At 34.6% G+C, this 25,863-nt stretch overlaps 2 protein-coding genes across 6 annotated transcripts in view; one reads left to right on the top strand and one right to left on the bottom strand.

Moving 5' to 3' along the window:
* The window catches only part of msk (importin-7 msk), an 84,517-nt gene extending 77,139 nt beyond the window's left edge, over positions 1–7,378 (bottom strand). For 2 of the 5 annotated variants that reach the window (XM_069830476.1, XM_069830480.1), the window contains exon 1: positions 7,169–7,378. In XM_069830476.1, the coding sequence (XP_069686577.1) occupies positions 7,169–7,252 (84 nt within the window). In that variant the 5' untranslated portion in view covers positions 7,253–7,378. The remainder of the gene's footprint in view (positions 1–7,168) is intronic. The other 3 variants (XM_069830478.1, XM_069830477.1, XM_069830479.1) reach the window with 2 other exon arrangements.
* A 273-nt stretch (positions 7,379–7,651) lies between these two features.
* Positions 7,652–23,618, top strand: GatB (glutamyl-tRNA(Gln) amidotransferase subunit B, mitochondrial). The gene is made up of 10 exons (XM_069830488.1): positions 7,652–7,968; positions 8,490–8,637; positions 15,423–15,536; positions 17,682–17,854; positions 18,040–18,188; positions 18,333–18,568; positions 18,679–18,870; positions 19,044–19,180; positions 19,893–20,016; positions 21,455–23,618. Exons 1-10 carry the CDS (start codon positions 7,802–7,804, stop codon positions 21,674–21,676), a joined length of 1,662 nt encoding a protein of 553 aa, XP_069686589.1. The 5' UTR covers positions 7,652–7,801; the 3' UTR covers positions 21,677–23,618.
* Positions 23,619–25,863: the final 2,245 nt, after the last annotated feature.

The raw sequence follows: 25,863 nt of genomic DNA, 5'->3' as shown, positions 1-25,863 counted from the left end.
GCAGAACTAAAGCAGAACACACCGCCATGACACAACAGTGCACGATGTTATTCGTCTGCTAATTCCCACCCTATACAAGAACCAATCAGATTCACTGATGGCGCTGATGGAGACTGCCACCACCTCTGCAAGTTGATGGCATCGTCCGACACCGGTGGAGCATCAATGACATCATCGGTGGAATTCGGAACACTGTGATGATATCGGATTGCTCACCGGTGAGATTCGGAATACACTCCTGAGCGTTGTCTTTTACTGTCAGCAGTGGCTCATTCTGTTATCCGGTACTGTCTGAATAGTGATTTGGCATTCATAACAGACATTCTGAACAGGCTAACAAACTAAACTGCCGACTTCAAAGACGTGATCAGAACATAGTTGACATGTATGATGCGGTAAAATCTTTTCCGTGATGATAAATATTTGGAAGTTCAATGAAAATAAGTTTCATCATTTTTCTTGTCTGAAGTCACTTCAAATGTTTCTGATTCAAAAATAGCTAATACTGCGACATTCTGGAAACATTGGTACTTTCAGAATTCAGAGATAGAAAGTTTTGTGATTTAATAAATAACTAAAATGTATTTCTCTATTGCAAATCCTTTTAACACACCCATTCTGAAGGTACAATAAGACTTACAATTGGACGGAGTTACGCAAAAGAGACCAACCAACACAATCTCTTTCGAGACTCCTGACCATTGAAATAAATCTGGTTTTTATTAACATTTTACGTATGAAGTATTGTAACATTCATACTATTACAAAAATAGCATAAATAAAGGCTAACTCATTTAATAACAGACCAGCAGTTCATTTAATATTGCAAAGCAAATGAAAAAATATATTTGATGCAATAAGACGATTTTGCTTATAAATAGCAGTGAAATGCAGATATCGCATTCTTATTTTTCTGAGTTAATAATCCAGCAAGCAACAGATTTGTGCAAATATTTAAATTTTTTGCAAATTGTCTGTTGGTTTTTTTGATTTTATGGGTTATTTATACGACGCTGTATCAACACCTAGGTTATTTAGCGTCTGAATGATATGAAGGTGATAATGCCGGTGAAATGAGTCTGGGGACCAGCACCGAAAGTTACCCAGTTTGCTTGTATTGGGTTGAGGAAAAACCCCAGAAAAACCTCAACCTGGTAACTTGCCCCGACAGGGATTCAGAACCGGCCACCTGGTTTCACAGCCAGACGCGCTGACCGTTACTCCACAGGTGTGGACTGTCGTTGGTCAATTGTTGCATAACTCCATCAAGTTTGCGGTTGCTGATCTCTAGAATGATATTATCGTGAAAAGCAACCATTAGGATTGTGTTGGATTAGATGTATTTAAAAATATTGACTCTCTAAATATCATGTCTTAGATCATTTGCTCCACAATCGCAGTATGTTCGGTTCTACATATAGGCTATTTGTGAATATATATTTTTTTTCAAAATTAAACATATTAAAATAAAAAGGACACACTCAACAATCTTCGTACACATTAGGCAGTGGCTACTTATGAAGGCAACTCCTAATTTTGAGATCTTACCAATGAAATATTGTAATATAAAAAATAAAAGAATGCAGATGAAAGTAATATAATCCTAAAAAAAATGCATTCCTTCTTTCTCTTGTATTTCTTTGTTATGAACACGGAAGGTAGTGAGGATCACAACTGCCTCTGCTGTCTAACTTACTGCAACCGATGCTCCCAATCTGCTTCACTTTGTGTGTAGCGGATAGTAATGTATTATTCTATATTAGTCATGAATTTGTGACATTCTGCGATGCCTGGCCTAATTATACCATTTTGATCTCTAACATCCTCTTATCTAAAAAATATTAAGACGTATCTCTCCTTTCATCAGCTATTAACAACTCACTTCAGGATAAACTGGAAATAAAAAAGGTAAAGGTATCCCCGTAATATGCCATGAAGGCACTTGGGGGCATGGAGGTAGAGCCCCATGCTTTCCATGACCTCGGCACTAGACTGAGGTGGTGTGGTCGGCACCACGCTCTGGCCGCCTTTTACCCCGTGAAAGACCCGGTACTCAATTTTATAGGAGGCTGAGTGAACTCGGGCCGTTATGAAGTTTGGCAACGAGAAAAATCCTGTCACCACCTGGGATCGAACCCCGGACCTTTCAGTCCGTAGCCAGCTGCTCTACCAACTGAGCTACCCGGTCGCCCATATAAACTGGAAATACGATGTTTAAATGTTGATACTGTAGACCAAAGGGGAAGCTAAAGTGGATCAGTTACTGTGCTAGTATCTTGCTGTAACATCATAGTGTTCAATTATATGTATACTGAAAGGGTCTGTCATTGCGCTAGTTGTCTAGTGTCTAGCTTGAACATCGTAAACATGAAAATTGATATGACTGAAGTGGATATAAATAACTGTTTGGAAAGATAGACTATCAACAATCAGACTAGAATGACATAATGACTAAGTTGTGGAACAGCATTCCTTTCAATTGTCACATTAGGAATCTTTTCTTCAAAGAATTATTTATGCATACTTGTCATGTGCAGAAAGAATGACGTCACTATCTGAAATATATGACGATAGTTGTCCAAAGTAAGGAAAATTGATGGTCATGACATAAATTTTGAGGACTTGAGGAATTTCAGTGGGCAGAGTGTGGTGCTGACCACACCCCTCACTCTTGTGCTGACATCAAGGAAACATGAAGTTCCACCTTCATGTCCTCCAAAACACCTACCTTATAGAATTAATCTACATTAAAAAATTAAATAAGAATCTACTAAAGACAGTACAATTACAGTATTAACATGGCATATGTATATAGATTAAAAAATACTCTGCATTAAAAACTACAATTTTACATCCTCCTTCCTCTTGCGATTTTACATGCTCCTTTAGTATCTCAATTTGAACATTTGATTGACGACTCATAGGCCTACTCGCAGTACAGAATATTGAGAGGATTAATGACATTTTAAAGGAAGGTATATGAAATAGACAACAGTAACAAATATAAATGACACTCGGGAGGAAATTAAAGGCAGTTATATGGGGAATGCTGTTAGTATTCGGTTGAGAAGTTTTTGTCATCCAGTCTGCTCTCAAAAAAGCTGAAAGTTAGAATTTATAAAACAGTTACATTACCGGTATATATGGTTGTGAAACTTGGACTCTCACTTTGAGAGAGGAACAGAGGTTAAAGGTGTTCGAGAATAAGATGCTTAGAAAATTTTGGGGCTAAGAGGAATGAAGTTCAGGAGAATGGAGAAAGTTACACAACACAGAACTGCACATATTGTATTCTTCACCTGACATAATTGAGAATATTAAATCCAGACGTTTGAGATGGGCAGGACAAATCTAGAAATGCATATAGTGTGTTAGTTGGGAGACTGGAGGAAAAAGACTTTAAGGAGACCGAGATGTAGATGGGAGGATAATATAAAAATGGATTTGCGGGAGGTGGATATGATGTAGAAACTGGATTAATCTTGCTCAGGATAGGGACCTATGGCGGGCTTATGTGAGGGCGGCAATGAATCTCCAGGTTTCTTAAAAGCCATTTAGTAAGTTGTAAGCTGAATAGAGCGAGTCAATAATCACATGATAGGCTAATTCGATGTATAATAATTACTTGTTAATATTTGCATTTTCTTTATCAAGTCTTTCTCGAAATAGTGTTAATGTCGAAAGGATCCTTTCGGGTAGGGAGAAACTCTAATAAAAGTGAAGTTAGAAAAAACTCTCTGTGACGTGTATAATATTCTGTACACACTTCACTAACGATATGTTCGATTTGAAAATAAAATACCAGTACCGTAATTTACTTTGTTTTAAGAAAAGTACATTAAAAATTTGTAACTGATACAAAAAAAATTAGAGAAGGTATAATATTGTGTGTAACTAAGGTAATTAAGAATTCATTCAGTTATTTGTCTTGTACGAGGAGTTAGAATATTTGTATTTTTTTTTTTCTTGGTACTTCCACGACGTTCAATTGAAAACAAACTGGAAAGGATGACATGATTGTAAAGAATCATAATTGATGGATCTATTGAAGGACACATAGGTCAGTTTGTCATTTTAAAAATTGGCACTAATCTTTAATAATACAAAAAATAAATAATAATTACCTGACATGGTCAAGTGTTATATTACAAAGGAGCCCTGAAACTGATCACAAATGTTCCCACTGCCAATTTTACGCCCCCCCCCCCCTCCTTCCCCCTAAAAAGAGCTAGTGGATTCTTGTTTACGTAGTTCTAATACTTACAATGACTTTAAATTCTCAATATTACCAATATGTCCTTATGACACAAAAGTATATATTGTCATGTACATACTACATTGAGTACACCAATATACTCATAGCAGTATCTTATTCCTTCCTCCTGATCTATCCTCACCTAGTGCTTATTCACAAACACTAACTCAGAGTTCATAGAGATGTATACCAACATGAACTGATGTTGAAAAAAAATTAAGAAAATTGATATATCTTGAGAGGATTTGGTAATTCAGTAGAAAATATTGGTCAGTATGAAAGACATCAATAACATCATCAGGATGAGTGACAGGTTAGGTTTGATTTGATCAGGTTTTTGGTATGTCTTGTGTAAGCATTTTTTGTATTCATACCAAAAGTCTGAACAAACAAACCTATCCTCGATGATAACTGTCATACTGACCAAAGTTTTCTACCAAATTACCAAGGACTTTTTCTAAATAAATCAGCAGCTCTATTTCAATATACTGACCCAATGTTCAATTCGAGAAATGCATAGTTGCAATCTGAATGAACTACAGCACGATATTAGTGATGGTGCAATAGAGGAAACACTGAAAAAAATATAATGACGTGTAGAATATCAGTATTGCTTAGCCCTTTCTACAAGATGAAGAAACAAATTTAAAGTAACCAAACTCACTTCCAAGAGAATGTCATTTGGTGTGTAAAAAGCTGAGCATTGCCACTTTTCGAATAATGAATATAGAACTATTAGATGCGTGCTGTGAGACGAGGACGCTGAAATATTAATATGAGACTGTTTTGTTGTAAGAAAATTAAAGTACGAAACGCGACTATTTTACGTCGTAATGATATATTAACTTTAAAACATTAATGGATAAGTATGTGTATGTACAGCAAGAATCCAAATTATTTTCTTCTAAAATTCTATAGAGACTAAGGCCATGTCTCAAAGCTACATTTTCAGCTGAAGTGAACTAGATTGTTGACTAAATAGCCGGATGTGACGTCAGAAGTATGATCCAAAGCTACATAGTGCATAGCAATCGAGTCCGTAGTAGCTAGTAAACGAAATGCTTGCTTGATTGTTGACTTGTTCACTAAACAAACATGGATACCTCAACAGCAATTGGGGTTATGAAATTTAAAATGCTTTGGAAGTGAAATAATGTAAATATAGTGTAGAATAACACGGTAACTTTGAACACTGACATTGTAGTATCTTCTGCACAATGTTTTAAACATTACTGTAATATATTAAGCCCTTATCTTTTCCACATAACTCGTAATGAAACTGCATTAGGACACTGCCTTCTTAATTCAGTGCTACACCATCATGTCATGGTTTTTAGAAAAATAGTCAATGAAGAAGGCCATGTTTCAAGCATACATGTCCAAAGCTCCCTAGTGTGTAGTTTACAAGTCACCTAATTGATAGTCACTAGTGTGTAGTATGGACTTGAGCTTTGAGACATGGCCTAACAATTACAGAAATCAATGCCATGGCTTACAACACATCCACCTATGCTACATTGTACATAACCTCATATACAATCATACGGTACCTATTCCATGTTGTAATACCAAATAGTATGCGTTGATGGTTAGTGGTACAAGGAACTGACAACCGAAAGTGGTGGATAAGCCACTAACCTGAACCAAGCTCTAACCTACGATATCTTCACAGAACTAGCATAGGCTACATGTCGGTATATGACAAACTAAGTATATTTACTTACTACAAAATACTAACTACGTACCGGTACATGCAGCTTGTGGAAGGATATTGAGAATAATAGAACAGTTTCAGTGAGCCATAGTAGCGTGTACTTATATCGTTTTGGCACAAATACCAAGCGAAAATACTCAATTTGTATTATTCTGGTGTATGGTGAAATATTAATTTTGGTACTACATTTTTTGTCCAGGGAAAATACTGCTGTGACTTAATTAATAACCTTACATATGCCAAAAAGCGACAATAGAAAAAGTACAGACTAAAGGTTAAGACTTCAGAAAACATTATACGCTAAACAGTCCTGTATTCATAAAAACTTCCTCCAGTCTTCGACACTACAGAAGCTTAGCATAATTAATTATTAGCAAGTTGGGTTGGTTAGAAATATTACCGTAAATTGGATCAGACCAGAACAAAAATAATTTATATACAGTAGGCCTACCTAACAATATCGAGAGGCTAATTACCAAACATACCGTAGTTAATATTTATTGTAGCCTACATTATAATACTTTCAAATCGCAAATGAAAACGCTCACAAGAACCAAATAATATAACAAGTTGGTTTTTAACACAATTATTTATACTACCTGAGTTTTGTGTATATTAATCATTTTTACCATTCCACATGTTGCAATTTGAGTTGACAGAAATTAGACATCATTCATTTCAAAACTAATTTTCCAATATTTTTTAAATGTACTACAAAATTTGGTAGCTAAATCTAGAGTTTTCAAAGAAGAACAAAGTATTACAGTGACAGACATAAGCCTATGACCAAAGGTTATGAACACCCTCCAATATTGCTATACCCACAGTTCCAGCCATGCTAGTGGGTTCCAATGGGAATGGGCCTAACCTGTATAATACTATGAAGGCAAAGGAATCTGGGCAGTATTTCATCTTGCTCGTGTGAATTGCTCAATAACATGAAAACTAATTACATCAAGACCAAAATAGGCGAATACCATGAGTTGCACATGAACGTGTTGCAAAAAAAAAATGCAACTTCATACAAGAAGAAATTATTCACTTAGGAAGAGTCTAAAATGAATTATGGTGTGCATACAAATAACTTAATAATATTTAAGGAATTACTCGCAAGTTTCGAGGATCTAATATTTCTCTGGATGTCATCGCAATGATCTTTCGTGACGAAGGTCATAGGAGCCACATGTCTGAAAACATACCTGACTTAGTTGTTCTTCTGCTTGTTGTCGTTGATTTGGATCAATTGTGGCCCGCAAAACATCTGTTAACTTTCGAGTATCCATTTCTAACTATCAGTATTATAATTAAGTTAATTGATGTGTAAAAATTGGAAAGATTCTTAATAATTTAACCCGGCACATTCACCTAATTCTTCAATAGTCACGTGATCAATCAACATAACATGGCGGGCTTTAAAATGTGGCAAAATACTGCACGACTAATCGATCAAAATAATGTTTTACTTATGAATTCAAATATTTACTAATAACAAAGACAATCAAGCGAATCTTAATCAATATATTTCCTTGATACCCCACGAACATAAATAGTCTGAGAGTAACATAATTATAATTATATCTACTTGTCGAGAATATCGACTATATTAGCCAAGAACCATAGCCTTGTTGATGAAGCAATAAGCTGTGAGTCACTGTAAGATGTGATCGTACGTGATGCTTTTTATATACTTTTTAGGCATGCGTAATAAAGAACTTGGATGCAACGTGCCAATGTTGTTTACATACGTCAAGTTGTGATCAGTATAAAAAATGCAATGATTTAGATTTTTTTCTAAATTTAAATCTGCGTAACCTAAACAATTTCTGCTAAAAATGATTACACTGTTGACATTTTTCGTTCGTTTAAGGCCATATCGCGTTTGTAGCAATAAAAACAACTATGTTTGCAATGACACAAATCATTTTATAGGTTATATTAATTGTACAGCTCAGCAAATACATAAGTATACAACCGGAAAAAATACAAAACACAAAAATAAGTAAGTTAATTAAATTATTAGAATATAACATCCATTGCACGCATCGAAAAAAAGTACAGTATGCTTGCTGCAGTATCATATTCTTACAAACTCTTTTTAAGGTGAAGTTAGCAGATTTCTTCTGAGATGGTCATCGCATTGCGTCTATAAAAATTATAAAAATGCTTGTATTACGATAATCTATTTTCTATTATCACATCCCATAAGTTTATTCATTTTAATTAAAAAATAAATAAATTTCCTACAATTGTATTTTGCCTAATTTGACAACTTGTGTATCGTACACTACTAATACTATTAAAAAAAAAAAAAAAAAAAGGTAAAGGTATCCCCGTAACATGCCATGAAGGCACTTTGGGGGGGGGGCATGGAGGTAGACATACTGTTACCATTACTATGTCTTCACACATTCGTTTTTCATGTCATGACATTAAGATTTTCTCAACATGACATGACAAGAAATTGTTGTACACAGTCTTGCGTTGGCAGTTTCTAATATGTATATACCATTATGTTTACAGCTCAGAATGGAAAGCTGTTGTTGGATTAGAGATTCATGCCCAGATTTCAACTAAATCCAAACTCTTTTCTGGAGCTGGAACAGAATTTGGAGCTCCTGTAAATACAAATGTATCATTATTTGATGCAGCTATTCCTGGCACTCTACCAGTAAGAATGCTTGGTTCTTCTTATTATAGGCCTATTATGTAAAATAAGAACTGTATAAATTTTGAGATCTGAGGTATCTTTGGTATTGACGTCCATAGATTCTCTCACCTCTTCAGCTAAAAAACAGTGACAAATTCAGTCTTATAAGAGCATGTAATGACACAAAATAATTATTCCACATTATTTGGTACACAACAATTATCGATTCTGTGAAAGAACTTGTTTTAGTGAAATTTAATTTAAGACATTTTACATGCAAACGTATGTTTGACTATTTGTATCTCATAAATAATTATTTTCAAATGTTTGTAAATTTCGTTGAATCAATCAACTGTATGGATGTACAATAACATGAAAATAAAAGTTAGATTATTTCCAAGAATATATGAAATGCTAACCATAAACCATAAGAAAACTAGGGTAATTATGCAGAAATAGTACAGAAAATTTAACAGTGTAAAATAAGACAATTTATATGTAGCAATGTATTGTTACTGTAGCTTGTTATTATATCTTTTACCTATAAGAGAAACTTGTATAGATAACTTCAGTTTCGAAATGCTCTTGCCAAATTCTGAGTCATCATATTCACTCTGTTTAATTTCTTTTTCTTCACCTTATAATTCATATATGTTTATTTTAATTTTCTGTCAACAAATTTATGTAAATATTTAATATTGTAAAATTCATGTAGGAGAGTATACCGAGTTCTTCTGGGCTACCTCCAATGGGAGGCAGTTAACAATTTAAATTATACAATCTAAAAGCCATATATTCTTAGCAATAGCTTGTTATGGTACTAACTAGTTAATTGCAAAACGAAAGACCAAGTATTCTAAAGCATGTAGTATTAGTATGTAATGGAGATGCTGTTAATAATAATAATAATAATAATAATAATAATAATAATAATAATAATAAACAAAATGATACACACAAAAACATTAAGTAACTTAATCAAGATGTATAGCTACTGTAGAGTCTTAAAGGTCAAGTATTCGAAACTGCTCACTTGTTCTGTCAGACAGGGTATAATAAATTATAACTAGGTTTCTTGACCAAATTTAAGAAACTATTAATTTTCTATGTACAAACTAGTTGTTAAAATTAATTTCTGTCTCCCAAAATCATGTTGTTATTTGTATCTGAATAATGCACTGTTATTGAATTTACACGAGTAAGGTCAAATTCAACAGTGTTCATAAATGAGATATTAAGCATACAAAGAAATAATTTATTACAGTTGCATGAACACTTTTGTAAAATTAAATTAAAATTAATATAATCAGTTAAAAACCAAACATGTTTCGGAGGAATGCTTCTCCATCTTCAGTGGCAATACCATGACGCTGGTACAGATGTTCGACCGCGTATCGTGGCTTAAAGGAGACTGACAGTGGTATTGCCACTGAAGCTGGAGGATCATTCCTCCGAAACATGTTTGGTTTTTAACTGATTATATTAATTTTAATTTAATTTTACAAAAGTATTCATACAACTGTAATAAATTATTTCTTTGTATGCTTAATATCTCATTTATGAACACTGTTGAATTTGACCTTCATTCATTATTAGCACTACAGCCCATGAAGGGCTTGGGCTTCCTTAATCAGTAGAAACCATTCATCTCTATCTTGAGCCCGTTGTCTCCATCTCTTGCATCCAACTCTCCGCAGATCATCCTCCACATCTTGAAGCCACCTCAGCCTTGGTCTTCCTCTCTTCCTTAATCCTCCTGGGTGTCCATATAATGCCCGTTTAGGTAGTCGGCCTTCTGGCATACGTTCAAGATGTCCCAACCATCTAAGTCTGCCTTTCTTAATGAAGGAAACTATACTCGGTTCTCCATACAGTTCCATTAGTTCTTTATTTGTTCTACTTCTAAACTGACCATTTTCAAAATGGGGACCATATATCTTTCTCAGAACTTTTCTTTCCCAAACTGCTAGCATATTTTCATTATTTATTGTTAAAACCCAAGCTTCGCTAGCATATGTAACCACTGGTCTTAGAATAGTTTTATAAATTATTTTCTTTGCAGATCTGGATAATGAACTGAGTTTAAATAGTTTTCCAAGCCCAAACAAGCACCTATTACCGGCCATTATTCTTGTCTTTATTTCTGAGGATATATCATTATTGTTTGTAATCATTGTACCTAAATATTTAAAATTTGTACAATTTTCAAAATTATGGTGATGAAAGACCACATTGTCCTGCTTCTGTACCTCTCTTCTGGATGTTTTCATATACTTGGTTTTTCTTTCATTTATTTCCAAACCAAGCTTTCTCGCTTCTTCCTCAAATTCTTGTAGTGACCCTGATAGTGCTGCCTTTGTTCTTGCAATTATGGCCACATCATCTGCATATGCTAGATGTTGGGTTAAGCAATTGTATATCGTACCTCCAGGGTTTGTTTTGATGGCTCTAATTGCTTTTTCGAGAGCCAAGTTAAACATGACTGGGGAGAGTGGATCACCTTGTCGTAAACCATTATACACATAAAACTCTTCCGATAAATCTCTCCCTATTTTCACTTGACATGTAGTGCTCTTCCAGGTCATTTTTATTAAACGTATTAACTTTTTAGGTATTCCTTGTATATTGGACACAGAATAGCTTTAGACCACTCACGTGGCATTTCTTCTTTTTCCCACACTTCAGAAATCAACTCATGTAGGCTTTCTATAACTCCTTGCCCGCCATACTTAAACATTTCTGCTGGTATACTATCACACCCAGGTGACTTATTGTTTTTCAAGCATTTTATCGTCACTCCAATTTCTTCTTTAGTTGGTGGTTGAATTTCTTTATCATTTTCATCATCTTCAAAACTTATCCAGCTCTTTTCATCATTTCTATTTTTCTCCTTATTAAGAGTTTCCTTGAAATGTTCCACCCATCTATCTAATATTGGCTTTTGACCTGCCAAAATGTTTCCCTCCTTGTCTTTTATAATGTTAACTATGCTGTCAAAACCAATCTTGATCTGTTTTATTTCCTTATAAAATTTCCTTGTGTTTCTAGCTTCATAATGGTGTTGTATTTCTGTCAATTTATCTAGTTCATATTGTCTCTTTTTCTTTCTGCATATTTTCTTTGCCATATTCCTCTTCAGTGAATAGTCTTCTGAAGTTGCCCTAGTGGTCCTTTGTAACATTTTTATGCGTGCTTGATTTCTTTCTTCTATAGCTTGCTTACAATCCTCATCAAACCATTCATTTTTTACTTCCATCTGTTTCCAACCTAAGATCTCTTCTGCAACAGATTGCAATGAGTCTTTCAAATTCTTCCATTTTTCTTCGATGTCATTTCCACTCTTTTCTTTTATCTTATCAGTTATTTTCTTACTAGTCTTATCCTTAATTGAATCGGTCATTTCAAAAAGGTCATGAGTCAAGAAACTGAAATTTTACAGGAGAAAGAAAAAACTACCTACAGCATAAACTACCTAATTTTTAATTCTCATACGACTGTCGATGATTAAAGCGTTATCGAGGAAAATATTGCATTATAAATTTTTCATTAAAAATTTTTTGTTTGGCATAAAACACATTTTCAAAATCAATGACTCATGACCTTTTTGCAATGAACGTTCACATTTTACCAATTAATAAAATATATTTTTAGCAAATAATGTTCTAATTACATAAATTATTTAATGCACCAATATACCATGAATGAGAACACTTTTATGCGTACTATTTTCATATTATACAGGATGATTCACAAGGATTTACCATCCTTTACGGAGGTTATTTCTGAAGACATTTCGAACAAAAAAAATGTTATATAATCATAGTTCCTATTCTCAATATTTTCAGAGTTACACTAATTTAAATTTATTTGTAAAATACGTTTTTTCTTAACTCTGTAAATATTGAGAATAGGACCCATGCTTATATGATATTTTTTATACTTCTTGATTACACAACTTTAAACACTGTATCACTTCGGAATATGTATGATAAGAACTTTCTTGTGTTAAATATTATTGACGTATCTTGTTAACATGTTTCGACCTATTTTCGGTCATCTTCGGAACTGGTCGTTGTTGGTCTTGGCGCCTCTTGTTTCCTATGTGGGTACGTTCGTAGTGTAGAGTCAAAGAGTGTATGTGTTTCGAAATTGAGTTGTGTGTTGAGAATGTCGTTGGGGTGTGTTTTCGTGTGTCTGTATATTTCATATTGTTCTAGTGTGTTAAGTTTCTGGAAATGACATGGAAATACTGCACATCCAACCAAAAAGCCAGACTCGTGACCTTTCTGCAAGAAGTGGAAATTTCAAGCTTCGATTTCAGCACTGTTTGAAAGTTTATTCATGATCTTCTTACATAGACTGGTCGGGCTACCCCTACATCACAATGTTCATTGGATAACTCATTTTCGTAAAAAAGTTGACTCATGACCTTTTTGCAATGACCGATTCAATTCCTTCTTCCTCTAACTTTCCCATGTTATATGGATTAATTTTATCCTTTATGTGATTTGTTCTTGACATTAACTTCTGTTGGTAAGCTACTCTTACTAAAAAATGATCGGATCCGCACTATGCTCCTCTGTAGCTCCTAACATCAATTATGTCCGTTGCGTGTCTCTTGTCCATAATTATGTGGTCGATCTGATTTCTAGTATTTCCATCTGGGGATATCCAAGTTTCCTTATGTATTTCTCTATGATCAAAGCAAGTGCTGCTTATTACCATACTTCTTGCGGCTGCAAAATCTACCAATCTCATCCCATTTTCTGTTGTCATGTTATGTTTACTATATTTTCCTATTACTGGTCGTAGTGAGTTCTCTTTACCAATTTTCGCATTGAAGTCTCCTAGCACCATTTTCACGTCATGTTTTTGTATCTGATCATAGGTTCTTTCAAGTTCTCCATAGAAAATATCTTTTTCTTCTTCAGTAGCATCTTCAATTGGGGCATGTACACTAATTAGAGATATATTGAAGAATTTACCTTTCATTCTCAGCAAACATATCCTGTCGTTAACCGGTCTATAATCTATTAACAGAGCTTTTTATTCTATTTCTGATCATAAAACCTGTACCTCTCCTATTTTCCTTACTACCACTATTAAATACTGCATATTCCTTTAATTTAACCACTTCCATAGTTCTCCACCTTATTTCTTGAAGTGCAAGTACTGTTGTCACGCCAGGAGAAGGCGGCTGAAGTACATAGACGGGGCAGAGGGGAAACAGTCGCGCATGCGCACCGCGCTGTTCACTGCAATATTCCTGTTTCACAAACATCTACTGCACGTGTCTATGAATCTTTGCGACTTCGTGAAAATAATAGTGGGGTTTTTACTGTAGTGTTTTATTAGTTTCAACAAGACAATTGTTTTCAGTATACCGCAAATCTTGTATTGCTTTAGTTATCCTTTGCTTTTCGTGTTAATAGTGTTGATAATAATATAGTTAATAGAATTTATGTTATTGTATACTGTTATTTAGGTTTATAGCAGTTTTTTGTTTATTGTAAATATGTCAACAAAGAGGAAACAAGGATTGACAATCTATAGCGAAGAAAGGAATATTATTAGAAGTGCAATACTGAAGAAAAAGGATTTCAGGTGGAAGAAGTGTGCAGCAAAAAAAATTGAGGAAAACACTGTAAATTAGAATACGTGAAGATATCTACAGCAAATAAGAAAGCTTAGGAAAGTGGAAAAACCGATTTTGTATCTGGACGAAATGCGTATAGATAGGCCTACCAATTTAACGTTTCCCAAGTTCTGGCACGATAAAAATGTTACAGGAGTTTTGACTACCGTAAATGTGTCCAGAAGACTCATTGTTATTCATCAGTATGGGGGCGGTGGGGCTAATGGCTTTGTTGAGAGATTCGAATTAATATACACGGCTGGAACATAAACAGACGATTATCATGGACAGATCATACTCCAGAAATTTTGAAAAAAATGTGATAATGATAAGCATAGCGACAGCACCGAAGATGCAGAATTTTTTATGTCTGACTCCGTTCCCTTGTAGCCAAGTAAGTGGACGAAGTTTTCAGGTCAGAGCGTAGCGTAAAGTTCCCCCGTCCCGCCTATCTACTCCCAGCGCCAACTCGTAGCGCGAAGACAGTATATCCACTTTATATTTAACTAATACTTGTTCCAGATCTCTACTTGCTCCTGGCTGGAGTAAACTTCTTACATTCCATGTAGCCATTTGCATCAGTCCATTTCTATGCCTAGGTCGTTTCCATTTATCCATCCGGCTTCTACTTTCATGAGGATTCTCAATAATTTTTGTTTTCCGATATAGGGTAGTCGGCCCTATGATCAACCCCCAACCTGGAGGGCCAGGTAGTTTGTCATCAGGGTTTTCTTCCCCTAGCCTTTGTAGAGCCAACTACTAACTGCAAGGCAGCAGTGCTGATTTTGGTCCACCCTAGGTATTTTATTTCCCCAGTACCCACCATATCTGGTGAGCATTGAATTTGACCTTACTCGTGTAAATTCAATTATGGTGGCTAGTGAAGAAGAAAATTTGGTCAACCAGTACCACGACATGCGTCTAGGTCAGTCTCCTGTACCAGCGTCGTGGTATTGCCACTGAAGATGGAGGAGCATTCCTCCGAAACATGTTTGGTTTTTAACTGATTATATTAATTTTAATTTAATTTTACAAAAGTGTTCATAAGTTACAACTGTAATAAATTATTTCTTTGTATGCTTAATGCACTGTTAGTTTATGCACATGTTAGTGAACTTTTATCTGTGAACATTATCTCTAATTTTATAATACTTGATTGCTGATTTTTCAGGTGTTAAATCGCAGGTGTGTGGAAGCTGGTGTTTTCACTGCCTTAGCACTTTCATGCAGAGTAAATCCTATTTCCTTATTTGATAGGAAACATTATTTCTACGCAGATCTTCCTGTAAGTAATTGCAGTAAATTCTTGGTCTATAGCAAAATCGTGATAGATTACAACACATCTCCTTGTGTATGTTACATGATGATAAAATGTCTTTTTAATGTTTATGTTTGTATGTTTCGGCCCCAAGTAATTAAAAAGAGTCCACACCTGTGGAGTAACGGTCAGCGCGTCTGGCCGCGAAACCAGGTGGCCCGGGTTCGAATCCCGGTTAGGGCAAGTTACCTGGTTGAGGTTTTTTCCGGGGTTTTCCCTCAACCCAATACGAGCAAATGCTGGGTAACTTTCGGTGCTGGACCCCGGACTCATTTCACCGGCATTATCACCTTCATTTCATTCAGACGCTAAATAACCTAGATGTTGATAAAGCGTCGTAAAATAACCCAATAAAATAAATAAAATAAAAAAAAAAGAAGTGAGATGACTGAGCTTAATCTGTGTTAATTATCATTAGACTGTGTATTTAATTTTTTTTTCTCTTCCCTCACTAATCTATCTTTCTTGATGAATCATTTTTCCCAAAGACTTTTCCAGCCCCAGAAGTCTCACGAGACATTCTGCAGAGGCATCTGCAGTATCAGTTGAAATATTAGTCAAGAAGGACACCTGTCTGTACAGCTGGGAACTGATGCTGATGGAGTGAGAAACAGCAGGCCTTAATTTTACCTGCAGTCTTCTCAATCAGGGACAGGATTTTCTTATTGTATTGTATTTATTTACATTCCATGGTATTCGTACATTGCTTCACAACTAGAATATGGAACATGTCACATGGGGGGGGGGAAGAATCTTAATAGTACTATAAAGTCTTAATTATAGTCACAGTCTAGTCGAAATATATACAGAAGAATTTTACAATATAGTCTAATTAGTACGATACAAAGTTTTAGTATTGATACTAAATACAATACAGAAATATTCATGAATATTGTGAGTTTTATTAGTTACAACAATGTAATTTATTCGTCACAACAATAATTCCTTTCTACAATTCACCTTAAAAGCTCTCGTCAACAATTGGATCTTCACTCAACAAAGTATTCGTTATAGCACTCCACCGATGACAATGACAGTTTACTTGGACTATTACGCACAACAATGAACTGTTAATCTTAACTAATATTTACAAAGCACTATTTACAAATCAGAACTACCAGTTCTCAGTTCACAGTTCTTCTATCTCAGTCACTCGAGTTCACAGTATCTCGAACCACAGACCTTCAGAGACAGTTCACTGTACTCGAACTCAGGTCCCTCCAACTGCGGTCCACTGCACTCGAACTCAGGCCTTCAGATGCTGACGCAGTTGCGAACGCACACTCGAGTCGAACTCCGGTACACAAGACTGGCTTGCTTGCTCTGGCTTTCTCACTGACTGGCTCACTAATCAACTGAAAACTGCTGTCGTTCCTTCGCGTCCGTAATTTATAACCACAGCGACGTAGCCTCGAAGGTTCCACGCGTCTCTAGAGATGGCACTCCAGAGAAATCCAGAGCCCTCTCCTCTCTACCAGCACCAGATGCGCGCGCAAACTCGTCGCGTGACGTAATACACCCTCTCTCTTCTCTCCACCGCGCGACGTCACTCAATGTTCCGTGGAGCCTGTGCGATCTGCTTTCTTGCGGGACGCTGGTCGTGAGTTCGAATCTCACGTCGCTGTCACAATATCATACAGAATAGAAGGCGTGAAAAATCAGGTACCAGTACTTCTTTAATTTTGCCCTAAATAATAACCTTATGTTTTGAGTTTGATTTTTTATATCCATAGGGAGGCTATTAAAATTTTTTACTGCCATATAACGCATTCCTTTTTGATAGCACAATAGACTTGCTGGTGGAGTATGAAAGTAATTTTTTGATGTGTATGTATGCTATGAACTGTTGAATTAATTACAAAGTTTTCATGATTACATACGAGGAAGATTATTAATGAAAAAATATACTGACAAGCCATGGACATTATTAGTAGTTTTTTTTTAAATAGTCCTACGATTCCCTAGATGTGGTAGCCACTATTATTCTAATTACTCTTTTTGTGTTAGGAGTAACTGTTACTATCTGTGGAAATTCCCCAGAATATTATTCCAAAACTCTCCTTTAATTTTAGTTTTAAAAAAATTTAAATATTTTACTGTTATTGTTGATAGGCTGGTTATCAAATAACGCAACAAAGACTTCCACTAGCTCAAGAGGGAGAGCTCGAGTTCCACGTATTTACTCCAGGTGTGCACCGCAAGCCATATACTAAAAAGTCACACATTAAACAGATTCAGTTGGAACAAGACAGTGGTAAATCTCTACATGATGAGGAATTACGTCGGTAGGTGAATGGCATGTATTTGTATCAGCTGATTTGTTCAAAAAAGTGTGTAAACTTTGTTCTACTGTATTATGTCATGTAGGCACTAAAATAAATTGTTCCAAGATAAAATATGAAAAAAGAAAATGCCAATTTGGTTGTAGCATAATTCCTCAAGGCTAATATGAGTATATACAAACACATAGGAGCCTGGTGGACCTGAACCGTGCAGGAGTGCCTCTGATGGAGCTGGTGTTCGAGCCTGACCTTGATGATGGAGAAGAAGCAGCAGCTCTAGTTAAAGAGTTGATGATAATTCTGCAACGTTTGGGTACTTGCTCGTGTAAAATGGAAGGTGAATAAACACATTTTATACGAGTATTGCTCCACAGATGTCATCCCAGAAACATTACTTTCGGAGCAACTGTCATATCTTTGAATACCAGAGTAAAATTGCAAACTTTAGTGTAATGAACGTTAGATATATATTTACTTTCAGAGGGAGCTTTAAGAGTGGATGCTAATGTCTCGGTTCATCGTAAAGGTGAGCCCTTGGGTGTTCGCAGTGAGGTGAAGAATATTGGAAGTGTTAGAGCAGTGGCACATGCTATTCAGTATGAAATAGAACGTCAAATTAAGACACTTGAAGCAGGGCAGATTGTAGTCAATGAAACTCGGGCCTGGGATACAGAGAGCCGGCAGACTTTCCCAATGAGGGACAAGGAAGAAAAGCAGGTATTTTCAGGCTCTTCCTTATAAAAATATATAACTGCTATTATTATTATTATTATTATCATTATGATTATTGCATATCACATACAAGACTGGTGTACATTGATTTACAGGATTACCGTTACATGCCAGAACCAAATCTTCCACCATTGCGGCTTCAAATTGATGAAAATGCTGTAAAAAAGAATGAAGATCTCATAAGTGTTCCTTCACTAAGAAAATTGTTACCAGAACTGCCAAGCGAGACCAGAGAAATGCTAACAAAAGAGTATGGCATATCACCAGAATCTGCAATTATATTAGTAGTGAGTACTATGTCTTACAGTCAATAGGAAGAAAAGTAAAAACTAATTTTCTTTGTGTATAAGAAGCAGTGTTCATCAGGCATTAACTTTCTAGTAAATTTTGTGTGAAAAAAAAAGTTTTCAATTGATTGTAATGGACGAAGGCTACTTATTGTGTATTAATTGTGTTTCAGAAAGAAGATGTATTATTACAACATTTTTATTCTATAATGAAAAGTAAACGAACGCGAGATCCAAAAGTGACAACGAATATTTTGATCATGGAACTCCTTACTGTATTAAATAAGAATAAATTGTCACTGGAGAGTAGGTGAGGTTTTAAAAAAGGAAGTTAGAATTCTAAGTATATAGTAAGAATTTGTTTTAAATTTCTTTATGCTCGACCATGCCGAAATGTAGTAATTATACACCTGGTAGCAGTCCTTTAATGCATGTCATTAAAGTACACCTATTCATTAAAGTTCAGGTTTTTCGATTATTCTCGGATATGCAATCGAAAGACAACTAGGGAAACGTCATGGAGACTGGAAATCCGATACTGTCGCAGAAGGTTATGTTCTGTTACTTATAATAACTAGCGTTAATTGTAAATAATATTCAAATAAATTCAATTTGTCATCCTCATTTTTCAATGTCGAATTCAATTTCAAGGTTATGTCAAGACATGTTTATCTTACTCTCTAGATTATATCAAGGTCGTCGACATTCGTTTCCCGGAAAAAATCAATACTTTCGCGTCTGTGCACATCTCACAATTCATGAGGTAGGCTATTGCACTCACTCACATAATAACATGAATATTTATGAATAATTTCAAGTTATAAATATGATCGAGCATAAAAAGTCGTATGAAACTTGCCTATAATGGTAATTAAGATGCTCTTATGAAAATTATGTACTATTTTTCCTCTTCTTTCTTATATAACTATGGCCTGTTAGTATTGTTTTTTGTTTCGATATGAGAGGAACACAGTAAACATGAACATTTTGAAAAGTAAGATTTAATTGTATAAATGTTTCAGTACATTATCTTCAGACGCCCTTGGGGAAATAGTGGATCTTCTTCATAGCAACAAAATAAATTTAGTTACTGCAAGAAAGTTACTACAAGAAGTCGTTTCTGGAAATCCCCACTCTCCAGCAGAGGTACTTTCATATTATATTAATTCAATCTCGACCAATTATAAGGAAGTAAGGCCCATAACACACTTGAAGAGTTTTCGCTAGCGAGAAATGTGTTGCGAGAAAGAGGCGAAGAGCCTTCCACCACACACTTGGCGAGTTCTCGTTATCACAGATCATATCTCGTTATGATCATCTATGCACTGCCTTCATGCAGAAAGCATTTTTCTGATTATAGTAATCACTCGTTGGGGGAAATATTATAGGTTATGTATTTATGTATATTGTCGTACTTAAATATATAACCTGTACATATATTGTCGTACTTTACAAATTACATACGAACGCTATGTTGAATCTGAGTATTCAGGTGATGAAGAAATGGAGTTACATGAACATATTTTGTTAATGAAAAGAAAAAGTAGGCCTAAAATTAAAGCCAGAAATATCTGAAAATCACATTGTATCTTACGAAAATAAGGGCGAGTTGTGGACACTGGTTTCGATTTGAATGATGATACGTTTAGACGTTATTTCAGGTTGAATGGACCACAGTTTTTTGCCATTCATGATATGATAGAGAATTCTTTGCTATGTTCTGATTAGAATTATGTAAACTGTTAAGACATATAGATTCATTATTTCAAATGTTTAATCAATACTATTAAATCTCATCAAAATAAAATATAGCTCTATTTATTTTCAGATAATCTGATATTTGTCTCCAGATTTCTTCTTTAAGTTTCGTGTTTTTATAGTTTTCATCCCGTGTATCATATAAATAGGCCTACGGGTGACAGAGTACAAGTTCGATAAGTTTCTGACTGCAATTATCAGTCATCTTTCTTCATTTTATAATAAAAACAATACAATTCATCGCCACCTGTGATATCTTTTTTACATTCAATCGTCATAAAGAGTATAAATGTCAAACATCTTTGATAAATGTGTCAAGAAAATTCGCTGAGCTACCAATTCCAGCGAGAAACTCATGCGAGGTTTTTGCCTCGAACGAGAATCTCTTCCAGTGTGTGGACGTCCATTTGAATCCATGTTATCAATTTTTCAATTTTCTCGCAACACATTTCTCGCTGGCGAAAACTCTGCAAGTGTGTTACGGGCCTAAAGTAGAGTCATTTGTTGCTACTTTTGCTGTGCAGCTTTCCTACTGCAGCTGCAAAACTTACACAAGCAAAAGTAACAATACAATGAGCTATTTTTCATACTGCAAAACCTGAGAGCTCTCTCTCCCCCCCCTCCCTCCTTCAGTGTGTGTGTGTTTTTTTATGATGAATTGCTTATTGGCTGTTTCAATAATAAAATAGAGAACACGTAGGCATCAAGAGGAACTAATATTTATTTTACAATCAGACTATGGGCTGTTTCATAAATGATATAGAAATTAATGTGTGGACTAACTTTAAATTCATATACTGCATTTCAGTTTTCAAATTATTTACAGGTGATGGAGATGCAAGGATGGGCTCAAATCACAGACTTGATTGAGATTGAGAGGATTTGTGCAGAAGTTGTAGAGAAGAACCCAAAACTGGTGCAACAATACCATGCAGGGAAGACTAAAGTGTTTAATTCTCTTGTTGGACAAGTTGCCAAAGTGACTGAAAACAGAGCTAATATGGCAGCTGTAGTTGATGTGCTTAAAGATAAGTTAAGTAAAATGTAATAATAATAATAATAATTTGTATATGATGTGTAATAAAAATAACTACTGGTACATTTAGAGTAATTATTAAGGAGCGGATTTCTATGTAATTAAATATTATTTTTGCGTGTGATAAAACACAATTAACAAAGTTAAAAATTCCGAACATGATGTTTCAAGTTTAAAACCAGAATTTTATTTCACATAAAAACACATATTTTCACAAAAAAATTATGTAAATACATATTTTCAGGAAATCTATTATAAACACATAAATCTCGAGTTTTTTTACTTAAATAATTTTTTTACAAGAACTTTTAAACATTTTAAAACTAAATCAATTATGTCACTCAGAAGTACGTTATCTTTTTAAGAATTCTTGGTTGCTTCGAGTTTCTAAGCGCTGTGTGGTGTATCCGTGATCCATTTTTGTAATAGTATCGCCTCAAGTTCTGAGAACTGCTAGGCAGCATATCAGTGTTATTATTAGAGAATAAATTAACGTGGACAAGGAGGAGAGATCTTGCAACACATAATTAGGAATGTTTATTGTTGCTGAAGATGATTTCATTCCATGCTTTGTTTGTGAAACACAACAGATAAGAGCTCTGGTATGAACATTATTTAATTTAAACAAATTTCTCGCCTCTCGCTCATGTCCATCAAGTAAGTAGACCTATGTCTTGTTGTGATTCCCTGTTATCGGGCTTGGTCAATCGATATCCTTCAAGATATACTGAAAGATGGTTATTTAAAAAACGATATGGCTTTCCTATTAGCAAATTTAAGCTTTTTGTGTGACACCATAAAAAAATTCGAAACATCCAAAAATCTGTTGTCTGAAACAGGGAGGTGCGTGCCGTGGAAATTAAACTAGACTCGCTACCAGGTTCAGAAGCACAATCACTAAGGGACAAATTCCAGAATGTGTTTGGGAAAAACAGTGGATATAAAAAAATGTGTAAAGTTGCTCAAGTATTGGAGGATGTGCCTGTAGGTGAAATTGACGGTGTATGTGTTTGCGACATTCCTCTCTTTAAATATGCACGTCTGACGTCCTGTGATGTGGAAAGATCGTTTTCACAATATAAGTCGTTGTTCAGAGATAACCGGCATGCATTTTTGATGGAGAATTTGGAGATGACCTTTGTTGTTCACTGCAATTCTCGGCCAACTACTAGCACTCAAGTGTGGTTGGTGAGTACCTAGTAACATTTTTTTTTTTTTTCCAAGCTAAGTAAGGTATTTTTGTCATATTTAAAGAAATATTTTTTTTTGTTTTTAGCAAATATTTTTTTGTTTTTAGCAAATATTTTCGTACTTTTTAGCACATAAAAAATAAATATATTTAAATTTTTTAGCACATAAAAATCCGCTCCCTAGTAATTATTGTTCATATACGGAATGACCAAATTTCGTTGTATTGTCACGTGCCATTATAGCTGAAATCTGGTGCACTGTTATAATCAAAGTACAAAGAAGTAGTGTGCGTGGAGTGAACAAAGAACACCGTACAGTTGTGTCTGTCAATAGAAAACAATATCCACTTAGTGATATAGCGAACTTTTGTTCAATGTGTATTTTGTAATATGATATAAAAATGGACTGGGAGAAAACATTACGCATATAGGCAATGAAATTATATACAATTCATTAGTAAAAGGAGAATAAAACTCTGCTAAGAAACATCATCAACATAAATAACAGTGTACAATAGACCTTCTCTTCTTTTCTTAGAGCGACTTGAAGCATTTAAACATATCATGGAAAAGTTTCTTTAAACAGATCAATGTAAATGTAATATTGTTGGTAGAAATTCTGTAACATTTTGTACTCGGGAGGGGGAGGCAACAGCAGAATGAAAAATGTATACTGTGTGTAATTGTTCAACACATAATTTGCATCATGAATCAAGATGTTACAACTATGGTAAATGCAGAATAAATTAAAATCCTAATTCGTATTACGAATGCTTAATATTTATAAAGTAAGAAAGACAAATTTTTATTTGTACTAGGAGGCAAGTCAAAATACTGAAAACAAGTTTATGCTCGACCATGCCGAAATGTAGTAATTATACACCTGGTAGCAGTCCTTTAATGCATGTCATTAAAGTACACCTATTCATTAAAGTTCAGGTTTTCGATTATTCTCGGATATGCAATCGAAAGACGAGGGAAATATCACGGAGGCTGGAAATCCAATACTGTCGCAGAAGGTTATGTTCTGTTACTATAATAATTAGCGTTAATTGAAAAATAATATTCAAATAAATTCAATTTGTCATCTCGTTTTTCAATTCTAAATCAATTTCCAGGTTATATCAAAATTAGTTCATGTTATTCTCAGTTTATATCAAGGTCAATGACATTATTGTTCCTCGGAAAAAATCAATACTTTCGCGTCTGCGCACATCTCACAATTTACGAGCTATGGACAAGGTCACTTCCGCTCTTCAGTTAGATACGAATAAAATGAATACTTCTGAATAATTTCAAGTTAGAAATATGGTCGAGCATAAAAAGTCGTATGAAACTTCCTTATAATGGTAATTAAGGCGCTCATATGAAAATTATGAAACTTGCTTGCGCTCGTTTCATAAACAAACATATTCGCGTCTTAATTACTATCATTATAGGCTCGTTGCATAATGTACTATTCTCAGTTCAATTTGTAGTGAATATATTTTTATGAATTTAACAAGGATATGGAAAAGAAACTGCAAAAAATACCCTATAATGAATGAATAAAGAAATGACTTCCATAAACATATCGATGGTGTTTAGGTAAAAGAGCTTAATTCTGATTTCTTAAATGTGACTTCTTTTTCCTGTAACTAGTGCGAATATATGTTTTTTTGACAATTACGTTATTTCTTCATATTATAAAGTAACTAATAATGTGTTAAAATTTAATTATAGCTGTCTCTGAACAATTTTTCTTTTGTGGGATATCCCCTTTTACCTGAACACCATCGAATGTAAATACCAACAAAAATTAAATATTTATTAACTCTAAAGCAGCAATAAGCTTCCCAAAAATGTATCCATAGTAAAAGCCAGAAGATTATGAAAATATTAGAAAGATTAAACAAGTAAGTTAATTTGTAATGGATCCCAGCACATGTAGGATCAAAGGGAAATGAAATGGTTGATTTGCTGAGTAAAAAGGCAACTGAAATTCATCAGCAACAAGAGAAGATAGTCTAAATATAACAAAATATACAAGAAGTTAAATCACTAATTGATAATCAATTTACACAAAGGATACTTAAAAAATAAGGTAAAACAGTGGATTAATATAAATAATGATGGCAAAGTCTTACATAACCTACAGCGCAAAGGAGTAGTTGAAAAATTAAGACTGTATGTTAGACATAATTGCTTGGCTTCACATCTGCATTGCTTTAAAATTCTAAAATTCCATTATGCACACAGAACATCTTTTAAAATGCTCATCATTAAATAAAGAACTGCAATAATGAACAAATATAGCAAGTTTGTACTGGGAAGCATTAAGGAAAATATGAAACTCAAATCCTACCAATGGAAACAAACAAACTAACAAAAGCCTAATGCAACTCAAATTATGAGGAAATGGCAATGGTTCGGACATAGTTTGAGGAAGCCAGGATCCATAGAAAAAGCAGCACTACATTGGAACCAGCAGAGATCCCGAAAACGAGGACAATTTTAAAGAACAATAAAGGAAGAGATCAGGGGGAAGAGGAAAATCTAGAATGATGTGAATTGAATGGCAGGGGATGGGAATACATGGAAAAATTTCACTTCAACCTATGCTCCAAAGGGACAGCAAGATATAGAACAACATAAATTAAAACACAAAACTGTAAATGCAACAGTTAAATTTGTTAATAAATCATGTGTATTGTTTGTAAACATCAGTTACAAGAAATTAAGATTTTTACTTGATTTTAATAAAATATGATAAAAGATGAAGAGAAACTGAAGAATGTAAGAGGGGAAAATGCATAAAGCGTTACGGAAGAAAATGAAACCTAGAAGAATCATTGAAAAAACTATGACTGGGAAAGTGGGGTGATAAAAAAAAAACTAACAGACTCACTGGAAAGTGGTGTGTTAGAAAATGAAACATAACACAATGATTGGAAAAACAACTGGGAAAGTGGTGTAATAGATCTACAGCATGTAAAAAAAAACCCTGTTATCTCAATTAGAGGGTTCCAG

Source organism: Periplaneta americana, chromosome 7, assembly GCF_040183065.1.
Source record: "Periplaneta americana isolate PAMFEO1 chromosome 7, P.americana_PAMFEO1_priV1, whole genome shotgun sequence".
NCBI classification, from domain to species: Eukaryota; Metazoa; Arthropoda; class Insecta; order Blattodea; family Blattidae; genus Periplaneta; species Periplaneta americana.
Note: the sequence above shows the minus strand (reverse complement) of the source record. Positions and strands in the feature narration are given on the sequence as shown.